Source organism: Ranitomeya variabilis, chromosome 1 (assembly GCF_051348905.1).
Source record: "Ranitomeya variabilis isolate aRanVar5 chromosome 1, aRanVar5.hap1, whole genome shotgun sequence".
NCBI classification, from domain to species: domain Eukaryota; kingdom Metazoa; phylum Chordata; class Amphibia; order Anura; family Dendrobatidae; genus Ranitomeya; species Ranitomeya variabilis.
In genome coordinates, this window is record NC_135232.1 from 353203732 (window position 1) to 353218348 (window position 14617).

General features: G+C 43.3%; 1 protein-coding gene across 1 annotated transcript in view; it reads right to left on the bottom strand.

The window, feature by feature from the left end:
* Positions 1-10919: 10919 nt before the first annotated feature.
* Positions 10920-14617, bottom strand: part of LOC143793690 (hippocampus abundant transcript 1 protein-like) — a gene marked incomplete at its 5' end in the record, with an annotated part of 44406 nt that continues 40708 nt past the window's right edge. Inside the window, 3 exons of the mRNA XM_077280727.1 lie at positions 10920-11957; positions 12682-12842; positions 13573-13670. Coding sequence (XP_077136842.1) covers positions 11748-11957; positions 12682-12842; positions 13573-13670 — 469 coding nt within the window. The remainder of the gene's footprint in view (positions 11958-12681; positions 12843-13572; positions 13671-14617) is intronic.

Here is a 14617-nt window from a genome sequence, read left to right on the forward strand (position 1 = left end):
ATCAGCGAGCCATCAGATGCTTTTCTGGACCGATGTAGCACACGAACCCCTCAGAGGAAGGTCTTCCAGCAATTGATCCGAGTTGCCCAGGCCCAAGAAACGTCGAGTGGAGGGAAAGTTCTGAGGAAGTGATAGTCCCTGCTGCTGCTACACTCGTACTACTGCAGGGACAGACTGTGCTCACGCTGCCTGTGAGAGCCTGCACACCGCTCAAAGGGGTGGAAGTCCAAACAGAACCAACTGTAATGGACTAGATTCCCTTGGGACTCATTGCTCAGACATTAGCCATCATCCGCAACAGGAACGTAGTGGGGCGGTGTGTTAATCTAGGAGAGGACAGTCTTACTCTTCCACCTAAGAGTGAAGAGGCACAGGTGCTGGGCATGCCGGAAGAGATAATGCAACTGGAGGTGTCTAGTTGGCTGTGAAACAAGGTGATCCATGGACTGTGGCCGTCACCATGGCTCCAGAGTCCCCATCTGGAAATATGAAGGAGGGTCGACGAATCTTGGAACAGATGCAGACTGACTGAATTGACGGGACCCTCACCTCATCAAGTACAACAGGTGGAAGCCGTACTGGAGCGTTATCCGGATGTCATTGCCCGGCAAAAAGACAACTTTGGGTGTACCACAGCCATAACCCACAAAATACCCACCTGAAGTGCTGCACTGATTCGGGAGAGATACCGACAGATCCAGCCACAAATGTACCGAGAAGTAAAAGAAATGCTGGCCCATATGTTACAGAGTGTAGTCACATGGTAGAGCCAGAGCCCGTGGGCAGATCCCATCATCTTGGTAAGGAAGGACGGGACGCTTCGATTTTGTGTTGACTATAGGTGGCTGAATGTGTGGGATTCCAATCCCCTACCCAGAATTGAGGAGTCGTTGTCTACCTTGGGGAAGGCAAAGTATTTCTCACCCCTAGACTTAGCCAGTGGATGAGCACGATCGGCCGAAGATAGCGTTCCTATTGCCCATGGGACTATTTGAGTTCAATCGAATGCCCTTAGGACTCACCAACACCCCTGGAACATTTCAGCGACTGATGGAAAGATGCTTGGGATATCTGAAATTTGAAGCTACCCTCATCTATCTGGATATTATCATCTACGCAGCCACATTTGAAGAACATCTTCAGTGGCTGGAGAAGGTGTTGAGTCAATTACAGAAGCACGGCCTGAAAGTAAAGCCCCATCGAGACAATTGCCCCTGTGGCTCCCGATTGTGATGAGGAAGAACCACTTGCATCGCTCTCAGATGTGGATACTCCGCCGCTCGCCAGCCCAAGGGGACTGAGTAGACCCGAAACGTCAGAAACAGCTGATTCAGTGGACCCAGACGTGCTTTCCCCGTCTGCCGTTCAACCTACTACTCAATTTGAACCACGCCGTACTTAGCGGGTGACAGCTGGAATACCTCCCACTTGATATGACCAAGACCTGTTTATTTGGCAACGGATTGTCAGAGAGATGAAAGAGTGTGTACGTCTGATGAAGAAACTCTCGCCTTTTTTCTTCATTAAGTTCTAGGAAAATCATTTTGGAATAAAATTTTTGCAAATTGTTTGCTAAGGTCTCATTGTGACATTCATTTTTTACGTACACATTTTATCCCTATTTTTCAAGGATAGTACATGTACTGTACGAATTATAGTTTAGGGTGCTGTTCACATGTCCATGTTTTTTGTTTGCAAGAAGATGGTACTGAAAGCAAAATCTGCTGATGGTCTGTCCAATTGGGGCCGTGTAGAGAGAAAAGAGAAGGGGGCCAAGGACTGAGCCCTGAGGTACCCCGACCGTGAGAGGAAGAGGAGACGAAGTGGGAAGGAGCGGACAGAAAGATAGGAAGAGATCCAGGAGAGAGCTGTGTCCTTAATGCCTAGTGACTGGAGCCTAGAGAGTAGGAGAGGGTGGTCAACAGTGTAAAAAGCTGAAGAAAGGTCGAGAAGAATGAGCAGAGACTGGTCACCGTTACATTTTGCTGTCAGAAGGTCATTGGTCACTTTGATGAGTGCAGTTTCTGTTGAATGTAGGGGGCGGAAGCCAGACTGTGAAGGGTCTAGGAGGGAGTGAGTGGAGAGGTAACAGGTAAGGCGGGAGTAGACTAGGCACTCCAAGAGTTTAGAGATGAAGGGGAGGTTGGAGACCGGTCTGTAGTGATTTGCGCAGGATGGGTCGAGGGCAGGTTTCTTTAATAGTGGAGTAATTATAGTGTGTGTGAAGGATGTGAAAATGCCTGAGGAGAGGGAGAGATTAAAGATTGTAGTTAGGTGAGTTGTGACGACTGGAGAAGGAATGGGGTCAGTAGTGCATGTAGTCGGACGAAAAGAAGAGAGGCGCTTGGAGACTACTTCTGTGATGGAATCAAATGTGGAGAGTGAGCCAGGGGAAATGCAAGGAGGGATGGGAGTCACTGCACTTGGTGGCTGGGAGCGGATTTCCTGATGGATATTGTCTATTTTCTCTATAAAGTGGGAGGCAAGGTCATCAGCACAAATGTCTGTCATAGGGGCTTGTGCTTTGGGTCTAAAAAGGGATGAAAGGTGTCAAATAGTTTCTTGGGGTTGTTGGATAGTGAGATCAGGGTGGTGTAGTAGGCCTGTTTGGCAAGGTGAAGGGCAGATTTATAGGTTTATAACAAATTTGAAGTGGATGAAGTCTTCTGGTGTGTGAGTTTTCCCTCCATAAGCGTTCAGCACTTCTAGAGCATCGCTGGAGAAGCAGAGTATGCGATGTGAGACAGGGCTGTTTTACTCTGTTTGGAGGTTCTGAGGGTGAGGGGTGCTACTTGTTCCAGGGTGCTTCAAAGAATGTCATTGTAGTGATGCACTTTTGTACACACACTCATGCAGTCTCTTGCGCGGTACCACCAGCGGAACACCGTTGTGAAAATGCCGCCGGGATCAGCCAAATGATTCACTGACTGCCGCCATCTTTGTACAGGCGGAGTGCATGCGCAGTTTTAAGGTGACCACCACTATCTGTCTGCACAAAGATGGTGGCGGTCTGATTTACTGCCCCTGCGCGAATTATGAAAATCATTGAAATTGATTATGAAAATTGCCTGGAACTGAGATGGGACGCCATGTTGCGTTTGGAGAGCCCCTGATGTGCCTAAACATTAAAAACCCCCACAAGTGACACCATTTTGGAAAGTAGACCCCCTAAGGAACTTAGCTAGATGTGTTTTGAGAGCTTTAAACCCCCAAGTGTTTCACTACAGTAAAAAACAGTACAGTACAATAAAAATTCTTTTTTTTTTTTTCACAAAAATGATTTTTTAGCCCCCAGTTTTGTATTTTCACAAGGGTATCAGGATACATTGGACCCCAAAAGTTGTTGTCCAATTTGTTTTGAGTACGCTGATACCCCATATGTGGGGGGGAACCACTGTTTGGGCGCATGACAGAGCTCAGAAGGGAAGCAGCACCATTTGGAATGCAGACTTAAATGGATTGGTCTGCAGGCGTCACGTTGCATTTGCAGAGCCCCTGATGTACCCAAACAGGACAAACCCCCCACAAGTGACCCCATATTGGAAACTAGACCCCCCAAGGAACTTATCTAGATGTGTTGTGAGAACTTTGAACCCCCAAGTGTTTCACTAGTTTAAAACGCAGAGCCATGAAAATAAAAAATCTTTTTTTTTCCCACAAAACTTATTTTTTAGCCCCCAGTTTTGTATTTTCCCAAGGGTAACATTTGAAATTGGACCCCAAAAGATGTTGTCCAATTTGTCCTGAGTACAACGATACCCCATATGTTGGGGTAAACCCCTGTTTGGGCACACAGGAGAGCTCTGAAGGGAAGGAGCACTGTTTTACTTTTTCAATGCAGAATTGGCTGGAATTGAGATCGGATGCCATGTCCCGTTTGGAGAGCCCCTGATGTGCCTAAACAGTGGAAACCCCCCAATTATAACTGATACCCTAATCCAAACACACCCCTTACCCTAATCCCAACAGTAACCCTAACCACACATCTAACCCAGACACACCCAACCCTATTCCCAACCGTAAATGTAATCCAAACCCTAACCCTAACTTTAGCCCCAACCCTAACTGTAGCCTTAACCCTAGCCCCAACCCTAGCAATAACCCTAGCCCCAACCCTGGCCCCAACCCTAATGGGAAAATGGAAATAAATACATTTTTTAAATTTTTTTATTTTTCCCTAACTAAGGGGGTGATGAAGGGGGGTTCGATTTACTTTTATAGCGGGTTATTTAGCGGATTTTTATGATTGGCAGCCGTCACACACTGAAAGACGCTTTTTATTGCAAAAAATATTTTTTGCGTTACCACATTTTGAGAGCTATAATTTTTCCATATTTGAGTCCACAGAGTCATGTGAGGTCTTGTTTTTTGCGGGAAAAGTTGACGTTTTTATTGGTAACATTTTCGGGCATGTGACATTTTTTGATCGCTTTTTATTCCGATTTTTGTGAGGCAGAATGATCAAAAACTAGCTATTCATGAATTTCTTTTGGGGGAGGCGTTTATACCGTTCCGCGTTTTGTAAAATTGATAAAGCAGTTTTATTCGTCGCGTCAGTACGATTACAGCGATATCTCATTTATATCATTTTTTTTATGTTTTGGCGCTTTTATACGATAAAAACTATTTTATAGAAAAAATAATTATTTTGGTATCGCTTTATTCTCAGGACTATAACTTTTATTTTTTCGCTGATGATGCTGTATGGCGGCTTGTTTTTTGCGGGACAAGATGACGTTTTCAGCGGTACCATGGTTATTTATATCTTTTTGATCGCGTGTTATTCCACTTTTTGTTCCGCGGTATGGTAATAAAGCGTTGTTTTTTGCCTCTTTTTTTTTTTCTTACGGTGTTTACTGAAGGGGTTAACTAGTGGGGCAGTATTATAGGTTGGGTCGTTACGGACGCGGCGATACTAAACGTGTACTTTTATTGTTTGGTTTTTAAAGAAATGTATTTATGGGAATAAAATATATATTTTTTCTTTATTTAGGATTTTTTTTTTTTTCTTTTCTTTTACACAAGTGGAAATTTTTTTTTTTTTACTTTTTACTTTGTCCCAGGGGGGGACATTACAGATCGGTGATCTGACAGTGTGCACAGCACTCTGTCAGATCACCGATCTGCCTCACAGCACTGCAGGCTTACCAGCGCCTGCTCTGAGCAGGCACTCGGTAAGCCACCTCCCTCCCTGCAGGACCCGGATGCCGCGGCCATCTTGGATCCGGGACTTGCGAGGAAGGAGGTAGGAGACCCTCGGAGCAACGCGATCACATCGCGTTGCTCCGGGGGTCTCAGGGAAGCCCGCAGGGAGCCCCCTCCCTGCGCGATGCTTCCCTATACCGCCGGCACACCGCGATCATGTTTGATCGCGGTGTGCCGGGGGTTAATGTGCCGGGGGCGGTCCGTGACCGCTCCTGGCACATAGTGCCGGATGTCAGCTGCGATATGCAGCGGACACCCGGCCGTGCTCCCCTTGTGAGCGCGGCCGATCACGTATGACGTACTATCCCGTCGGTGGTCATACGGGCCCACCTCGACGGGATAGTACGTCATATGTCAGAAAGGGGTTAAAAATATTTTACCTCACAAAATGTATCCTCTGCGATCTGCTGTAATGTCAGTATTGTCTTTTGCTTCCTCCCCTGCCCAGGAGCTGTGGTATGTTTGGTACACGGTCATACACAGACAATTTTTTTAAATTAACTTTTGTTCGTGGGAAAACCCCTTTAAAAAGCAAATATCAATGCCAACATGGCTTTTCATAAAAAAATACGCCAATAACAATGAAAGGAAAGCAGCAAAGGCACAACGTCGAAGACAACAAAGGGCAAATGAAACTCTTGAAGAGCAACTGCATCACTGGGACAAAAACAATCCATATAAGCGTAGGCGTCAAGCACGAGTCCATTGATGCAAAAGTCATTAGATTATCACAGGATGCCATTAGGTAACAATAGCGCTGCATGCCAGCCCCCCATCGTGACATTACCGCTCTCCCAATGCGATAGCATCAGGCCTCCATCTAGTAATATATATAAATTTTTTTACTTCATTACATTGTCCCAGTATGGGACATCACTATATAATGTCAGATCGCTGATCTGACACTGCACAGCAGAGTGTCAAATCAGCGATCGTGCAGGCAGGGAAGGAGGCATGCCAGTGTATGGCCGTATTTACAGCCATGAAAAAATATCGAGCCTGTTCGATATTTTTCACGGCTTACGGACATGGCCCCCATTGAAATTAATGGGGCCACAAAAACAACGGTAGCTTGCCCAGTGTGTTGATTTTGCGGTACACTGTGAAGATCGTATTTGCGGAACGCCGTATTTTTAACTAGGACACTCCCATGTACTTCCTGTTTATCTCTTCAAAGGGCTGCAGAGAGACGAGATGGACACAGAGCTCTGCACTCTGAAGACCAGAAGAAAATGGCACTGGAGAAAGGGCGGATCCTTTCTTTGTGGTTTTTTTTTTTTTTTTTTATTGTTCCATTATTTATAATTTCCTGCTTTTTTTTTTTCCATTTTATGTACAATTTCCTTTTCCCCCTCCCTACTTTTCAAAACTTATTCCAAACCAGAAAATTGGCAATGTGAGAAGATTTTTGCAGCCCGTTTTTTGCGGCAGACCGTGAAAATTACGGCAAAAAACACGGAAAGTGTAAAAGAAACCTTAATGAGCACATGAAAGTTAACATATAACTAAAAATTTATGAATTTTACTCACAGAGAACGAAGTCCAGCTTTTCTTGTCAAAATTATAAAATCAAAAACAAGTCTCCCGATATCTTTAGTAACTGATTGCGTGCCTGGGCTATAAATATAATTACGTAATCAAGCAAGTAAGATTGCCAAAAGTTCCAGAAGCCTTGAAAATTATTAAAAACTTGCAAGTGTATCCACAATATTGGCCACTAGTGTAGACAGTACATAGGGGCTCAGCGGTCTATAGAAAGGCTGCGTGTGGGCTCATACTGTCTATAGTGGGGCTGTGTTCAGGCTCCTACTGTTTATAGGCGACTGGGTGGGCTCTTATTGTATACTGTGGGCACATTATGTAAATGGGGGGTGTTGGTGGGCTCATATGGTATATGGGGGGATGTGAATGTGAGAATACTTAATTCTCCTCAATATTAACTGATACAATATGAAATAATCTAATCAACATAATATTAAGCAGAATTCATTTCAGCTGATTGGCTCAGCCTCCACAACAGTCACGGTCTCTCATGTGGTCACCTCAGGAAAATTAATTGCCCACTCCCGATTTAAAATGTTAATGCATTTTGGTCACAAAAATGCACAGATTCTAACATTTAAGATGCATTGCATTGTTGAATGATGAATGTATTACTTTTTGACAAGATTAGTATTTTATAACAGGCCTACTTGGTGACCGGCAGGTAGAGGTCAGTGGCCATACCATGGGAAGCATGCCAACCCCTCATTCCTCACTCACACTGCTGACATTTTCTATACACAATTTACATTAAACTGTAGTATGAAGTAGCCGCCATATTTACTAGGTCTCCACTAAAAGTATAGGAGCTGTAGGTCAATTCTGCCAAGGGCGTAAAACAGCACCAGTGATGAGCGAACATGCTGGGATAAGGTGCTATATGAACATGCTCGGGTGCCAACGTAGTGTCTTTGTGGTGCTCGAAAAATATGTTCCAAGTCCTCGCGCCTGCATGTGTTGCAGTTGTGGAACAGCAGAGAGACGTGCAGGTGCGGGGACTCAAACATTTTTCGAGCACGTTGAAGACACTCGGCACACAAGCATGCTCGAAAAATGTCTTATCCGAGCATGTTCGCTAATCACTAACCAGCACTTTTCTATTTAACGAATTGCAGAAATCTTAAAATGGCACAGATTCCCAGGACCTAGTCCATCGGCCAAGTCACTAATCTGTAGCCACTACATGAGCCTTGGAACTGCCTTCTACTTCCTGGCATCCACAGCTCCTCTTTTGTTTAGCCGGCCTGGTGCAATGTCATCATTGAGCCATGACACAAATGCTGACAGGAAGGTGGAGGCTCTTAGGGCTACTGTCCAGAGGCCACAGATTAAGGATATGACTGATGGACCAGGACCTGAAAATCAATACGCATCAACTTTAATCAGTTTTGGTTGGGCATTTTTTCTTTAAATAAAGCGTGACCACCAGATGAGATGAGTTGGATCGCACTAGAACCGAAAATACCTTTGTCTGCACAAGCCCTTAATAGGAGTAATAATTGTAGTCGAGAATTGGAGAAGAAACTGTTTTTTTTCCCAGAAACAATACCATGCCTTGCTAATAGGCTGTGTTTTCTGAAAAGTTTCTTGCAAAACCAGACCCTATTTTGTCTCCCACACAATGCTACCCAACTATGGTGGGGAAAAAAACAAAACAAGAGATATTGGTCATGAAGTAAATCATATCCACACTTTAATTAAAGCAACAACGGAGCAGCACAGGAGAATAATATGCCTTGTTTATTATGTATCATGATCAGAGTTAACATAAAAATCAAATGCATATTATAAAATGTATGTTATCTTCGTTGAAGGAAAAAAAACATCACAAAATATATACCGTATGTAAGAGAAAAAAAAAACATTTTGAGTCATAGATATTCCTTTATATAAAAGCAATATATTTTTCAGTCAAGAGTCTTGTTACAGTTATAAATACAAGATATACACAGCCTCTCGGTAGGGAAAATGTTTCTTACAAATATCTACATATAAAACATTAAAAGCGGCGCTCCGTTAATGATGTTTTATTTACTTTTAATGGTCTGTGTCTGTTTCAGAAAAATACATGTACATCTGTATATTTTCATCCAACCACTCAATCTTCTCAAGAAAAGCAAAACAAAAAAAGAAACAAAACAAATGCGACAAAGTGTCTCAAGACTGAGCTATAAAAAGAAAATATCAATCTGTATATCTCTTTCATCAAAGCAGTGTAGGAAGAGTTTCATATATGAAGGCTATGATATGTGTCCAATGCACTCTACATAGCAGTTAAGGCTGGGGTGTAATAAATGAGGTGACCTTAATATCTGGACCGAGGAAACTACACATGCCGGGAGCTCCTGGCATCCACCTGGATTAAGTAGGAAGTCTTCCTAAGGGTGGTTTCGCACACAGCTTTTTCAGGAGACCACGACCATCAAGTTTGTGACGCAGTCGGAGCCAAAACCAGGAGAAGATTCAAAAGGAGAGAAAATTAGAAAGAAATGACATACACTGCTTTCTTGCTGGATCTACTTCTAGTTTTGGCACAAAAAATGCATCAAAAACTGCAGTGGAGTATTCCCCAAAAAAGTTCCCATGTGAAAGCACCCTAAATTAGGAATGTTGTCATAATAACGGCTATATCAAAGCTAAAGGTAAAATACAACTAGGCTGAAACCACATATGCAGCTTTTAGATCAAGTGGATCCAGCAGGAAGGAGAAGTAAAAGTTCTACCTTTATATTCCCCATTCCTATTGAATCGACTCCAGGCTTTGGCTCAAAAAAACGCACGTCTGACTGCAGCCTTTAGGGGGTTGCCCAGCTTGAAAAATGGGTGCATGGGTATGTTCCCACAAATGTGTATGCAGACCAATTGCCGTCTGTGAAAAACAGATCAATGTTAGCCAAAGTGGCCTAGTTTTCACGTGGCCCTCAGCATGCTCTAGACAGGTCTAATTTATGGGCCAGACTAGTGCGTGTGAACAGCAGGCAGCTCCTGGACCTGTCCACTATGTGGATGGGTGCAGGGAGCTGCTGATGTGACTGGACCGATACATTCTGTGCCCATGTAAATTTAGCAAAAGGCTTATACTTTACTAATATTCTTAGAGGGGTATTCCCATCTCCAAGATCCTATCCCAATATGTAGTAATAATAATATTTACGAATAACTCCAATTAGAAATGTAGTATAGTTCTTCTGATTCACTATTGCTTTCCCCATGTGCAGGCATTGCAGTAGCTTAGGTATCCATGATTATGACCACACAGCCAACACTATATGAGTTGTCATAACCATGGATCCCTAAGCAACTGCACATGGGGGAAGCGACACAGCGAATTAGAAGAACTATACCACATATAGTTGGAGGTAGTTGCTATTATTACCATTACTACATATTGGGATGGGATTCTGGAGATGGGAATACCCCATTAAATTAAGAAAACAGTCATCATTTTCCAAATATCAATTGCTCCATCCTAGGTCCTAAAGAGACTCCTGTGTGGGCAAATCATCAGTGCCGTACATGAACGGCGGATTCATTTCAGTAGCTAAGCCAGCCCCATTCGCTGTCCCAGCTGTTTCATAGACAGAAGGGGCAGGTCTAGCTATAGAAATAAGGCAGTCTCCTTCATGCACATCAGTGGTGACGAGCGAACACTGGAAAATCTCTATACGTGAAAACAAGGATGGCAGTGAAGCAGGACCGGCTCTGATGTCTTCAGATTGGGGCACCATTATTTTTTTTTTTTTAATCCAACTATATTAATATGTTTTATCTTTTAAGCATTTCATTTTCCAAGCTGGACAATTACTTTAACATGACCACACAACCCTTTTATTCAATGCACACTAAAAGCATTTGAGCATTACAAATATTTTATTTTCCATGATCGGTGCATCATCAAATAAGGAAAAAAAATTATAAATGTGTATATATATATATATATATATATATATATATATATATATATATATATATATATATATATATATATATATATATATATATATATATATATATATATATATATATATATATTACACACACACACAATATATATATATAATACGCCCTAGAATGTGACTAGCTTGAACAGGTGTCAGGAGGAAAGTAACTCATGTTTGTATGTAACATAGAAGAAAACTGCCATATAAATATTCGCTAACTACTCATAACTTCACTCTTCTTTCCATTCTTTTATTTTTATATATACATACAATTTTATATAACAATTCTCTGTGCAAATACTCGCCTTATGTGACAATGAGGCAGCTCGTTCCCATCCATCGAGGTTACTTAGGACACAGCACTGCTAGCAACGCCTACTGCTCTACTACCGCACCGCCCTAGCAGCGTGGGCCTAAATATTTGGGGTGCATGACTGATTAGAGAGTGGTGGTTTGGGGATTCCTGCAGCATTCTGTTCATCTTAGTACATCTCTGTAAACAGGTTCTAGTTAACTTCAGAGTTACTCCAGAAGACGAGGTTACTAGAAAACGCAGCAAGAAAGGCAAAAACCAAGTCTTCTCCCCACCTTCCCCTACACAAAAAAAAAGAAAACAGAAAAAAAAAGAAAACACAACACAGAAATGTAATAGCAGGCACTGTAGGGTGAGTAACAACACGGTCTCTCTTTGCATATGGTACCATTCGGAGTCACTGTCACTGCAATATCTAGGGATTCTTTTTTTCGTCAACAGTCAATATAAAATGCAATGACAAGGTTCGAGGTAGCATAAACTGAAAACACAATCTCAAACCTTTAGCTGCTTTACTGCTGGAGATATCCGCTACACATGCAACCTCCCATGCAGTGAATAGGTAACAACTGATATTTTAGACAAAAAAAAAAATACTAATCAAATAAAAAGTCGTTAATATAACATCTGCATGGTGATCCAATGCCATATTTCGTGGTTGTCGTTGTGTAATGACCTCTGTCTTCAGCAGAATTGCTCCTTTATTCTGACTGCAGGTTTCACCTAGGGATGGTTTCGAAGGGTGGTCAGACGCTGGTGTCTTGTAACAAGGGTTCTATGTCCTCACTGCCCCCACGGTCTGGATTATTCGCCTGACTGTTGCTGCCCATGTTGTGCTTTCCACCAACCACATTTTTGGTGTGACTGCTGTGTTCAGGGATAAACAAGGCAACCAGGAAAGCAAGGAGGACAGCAATTGCTCCAAATAAAAATGGTGGTCCAGGAATAATGGCTCCCTAAGAGCAGGGGAAAGAAATCAAAAGTTAGCAACATCTACCAAATAAAACAAAACAAAAAAAAAGCACATACCCTAATGCCTACCTAAGGCTCAATCCGCCTCTACAATGTGTCAATGACTTTGCTTTCATTAGACTGGTAGACCAGGAAAGTGTCCTTTCATATCTATGACCAGATTAGGTCTCGTCTTCTGAAGGTCACTGAACATTATTTTATCTTCTTGCACAGTCTCATTCAAGTAAAGTGCCTGATACCGGTCCTGCACCCTGCTACCCCCGGTTCTCTATTATAACTGTGGAGGTGGGGGGGAGGGTAAACCAAGCTTCATGATATAAGATAAAACAACCTTCACTCCCCTTTAAAAGCCTCACTGCTTTGGTGGTCCGCATTACATGTTGTACATTCTTATGACTAGTACAACCCATTGCTGGCCTGGAAATGTGCGTGCGGCACATGCCTAGGTCAGTGATCATGTGAAGAATGGCCAAAATCCTATTGCTGCTTCCTACTTTTATCATTTTTAAATCTCCAACAACTTTTTCTAGAGGTTTGGATGACAGGATAGGTGATAACTATGATTGCTGGCGCTCACAGCAGGACTTTACGCCAAACCTCCTAACCTGCTTTAATCAGTGTGCTTGGAAGAATTCTTTACTAAATTCTATGTAACAATCACTTATTTGACACACGAGTAAGCGGCAGAACATTACTCCACGGCTTTACCTCTTCCCCAGGTTCTTTGCTTGTAGTTTTATCATCTGAGCTTGGCACTGGCACTAATCCTCCAAGTTCCACATGGAAGAGGAAGAAGACGAACCCATAAAGTGCTGGACCCAGACCATTGCATAACCCGCGAATACCAGTCACCATGCCTTGTGCAACCCCTGCATTGGTAACAAACAAAAATCTTCATGTTATATCATACATACATTTAGTAAAAGCAATTCTGTGCTTTAGTCCATTCAAGCTTTCTTAGAACAAAATAATATCTAATACATAACAGGAAATTGGTGGTTATAAGCAGAAACAAAATAGCACGGTGACAATGGAGGAGACCGAGCGCGAGACCGAGCGCGAGACCGAGCGCGAGACCGAGCGCGAGACCGAGCGCGAGACCGAGCGCGAGACCGAGCGCGAGACCGAGCGCGAGACCGAGCGCGAGACCGAGCGCGAGACCGAGCGCCGAGACCGAGCGCCGAGACCGAGCGCCGAGACCGAGCGCCGAGACCGAGCGCCGAGACCGAGCGCCGAGACCGAGCGCCGAGACCGAGCGCGAGACCGAGCGCGAGACCGAGCGCGAGACCGAGCGCGAGACCGAGCGCGAGACCGAGCGCGAGACCGAGCGCGAGACCGAGCGCGAGACCTGAGAATCTACGCCAGTGTGAGCGAGCCCTGGTGTGGTTTAGTTGACACACCAGATGTGAAGGGTGGATACAATAGCAACGCACACACACTATCAATGCTCAGATCTTTCTAGGAAAGTGATCTGGAGAAATTTACTAGCACAGCGCACATAGAAGCCTGCATAGATGGAGGAGTGAAATGGTGCGGTACGTTTCTTTTGTGCAGCTGAAGACAATTGAACTGTCTGCAACTCTTGGTAACAAAATCTACCTTGTTGATCCGATTCAGCATTACGGGAAATCAGGGCACTGACTGCAGGGAATGTGATACTAGACATTGCAGCTACAGCACCGGCTGCCCACATCATCCTAGGAGAAAAGAAAAGAATAAGATAAAAGGAAAGGAGCAAACCGCTAATGCCATACAATACTCTTGTGCTGCGTCAATTCTTAGTTCTCAGGCACTGATATCATTAAGGGCCTGTGCACACATTGCGTTTGTTGCGCTTATTCCACACAGTTTTGTCACAAAAAAAGATTTCCTAGTACCAGCAAAGTGCAGATTTAAATCTGCAAGGAAAACATAAGCAACATGTCCATGAGACTTCAGGAATCTCACTCACTGTGCTGGGACTAGGATCTAAGCCTTAGACTGTAAGGGATACGTTTTCTCCTTGTGGAGAGTGACATGCCAGGTCTGACAGGCCAGTACGAGCAGACAAACGCCTTGCATGCGCCTCAGGGAAATTAAACATGCAAATTCTCTCTTCAGAGCGGAAGAGGACTTGAACTCTAGCATCTAGGAAATCCTTCAGGATTTGTGACAAATCTGTGGAGAAAAAAAAACAAAAAAACACAACTTGTGCACACAGACCCTTCCAGATAACGCAGTCTTTACTATTGGCAGTAAACTATGAAACAGCAAAAAATCAGCTTTAACCCCTTCCCAACTGTGAAATTTTCCGTTTTGGCGCCTGAGTTCCAAAAGCCAGAACTCTCTTTACTTGTGGGCATAGCCAGATGAGGGCTTGTTTTTTGCAGGACGAGTTGTAGTTTTGAATGACACCATTCATTTAACATACTAGAAAAAAAGAAAAAAAATCCAAGAGCAGTGAAATTGCAGGAAAAAAATGCAAGTCTGAAGGGGACGGGGGTTTTATGTTTCAATTGTGAAGCCATTTTCCGATACCCTTAACGTTTTCATTATTCAGTTGCTTATTGTTTTGTGTGGGGCGTACTAACATTTTTAATGATACCTTTTTGGTATAGATACGACATTTTGATCACTTCTTATTACATTTTTTGAGAAAAGTTGC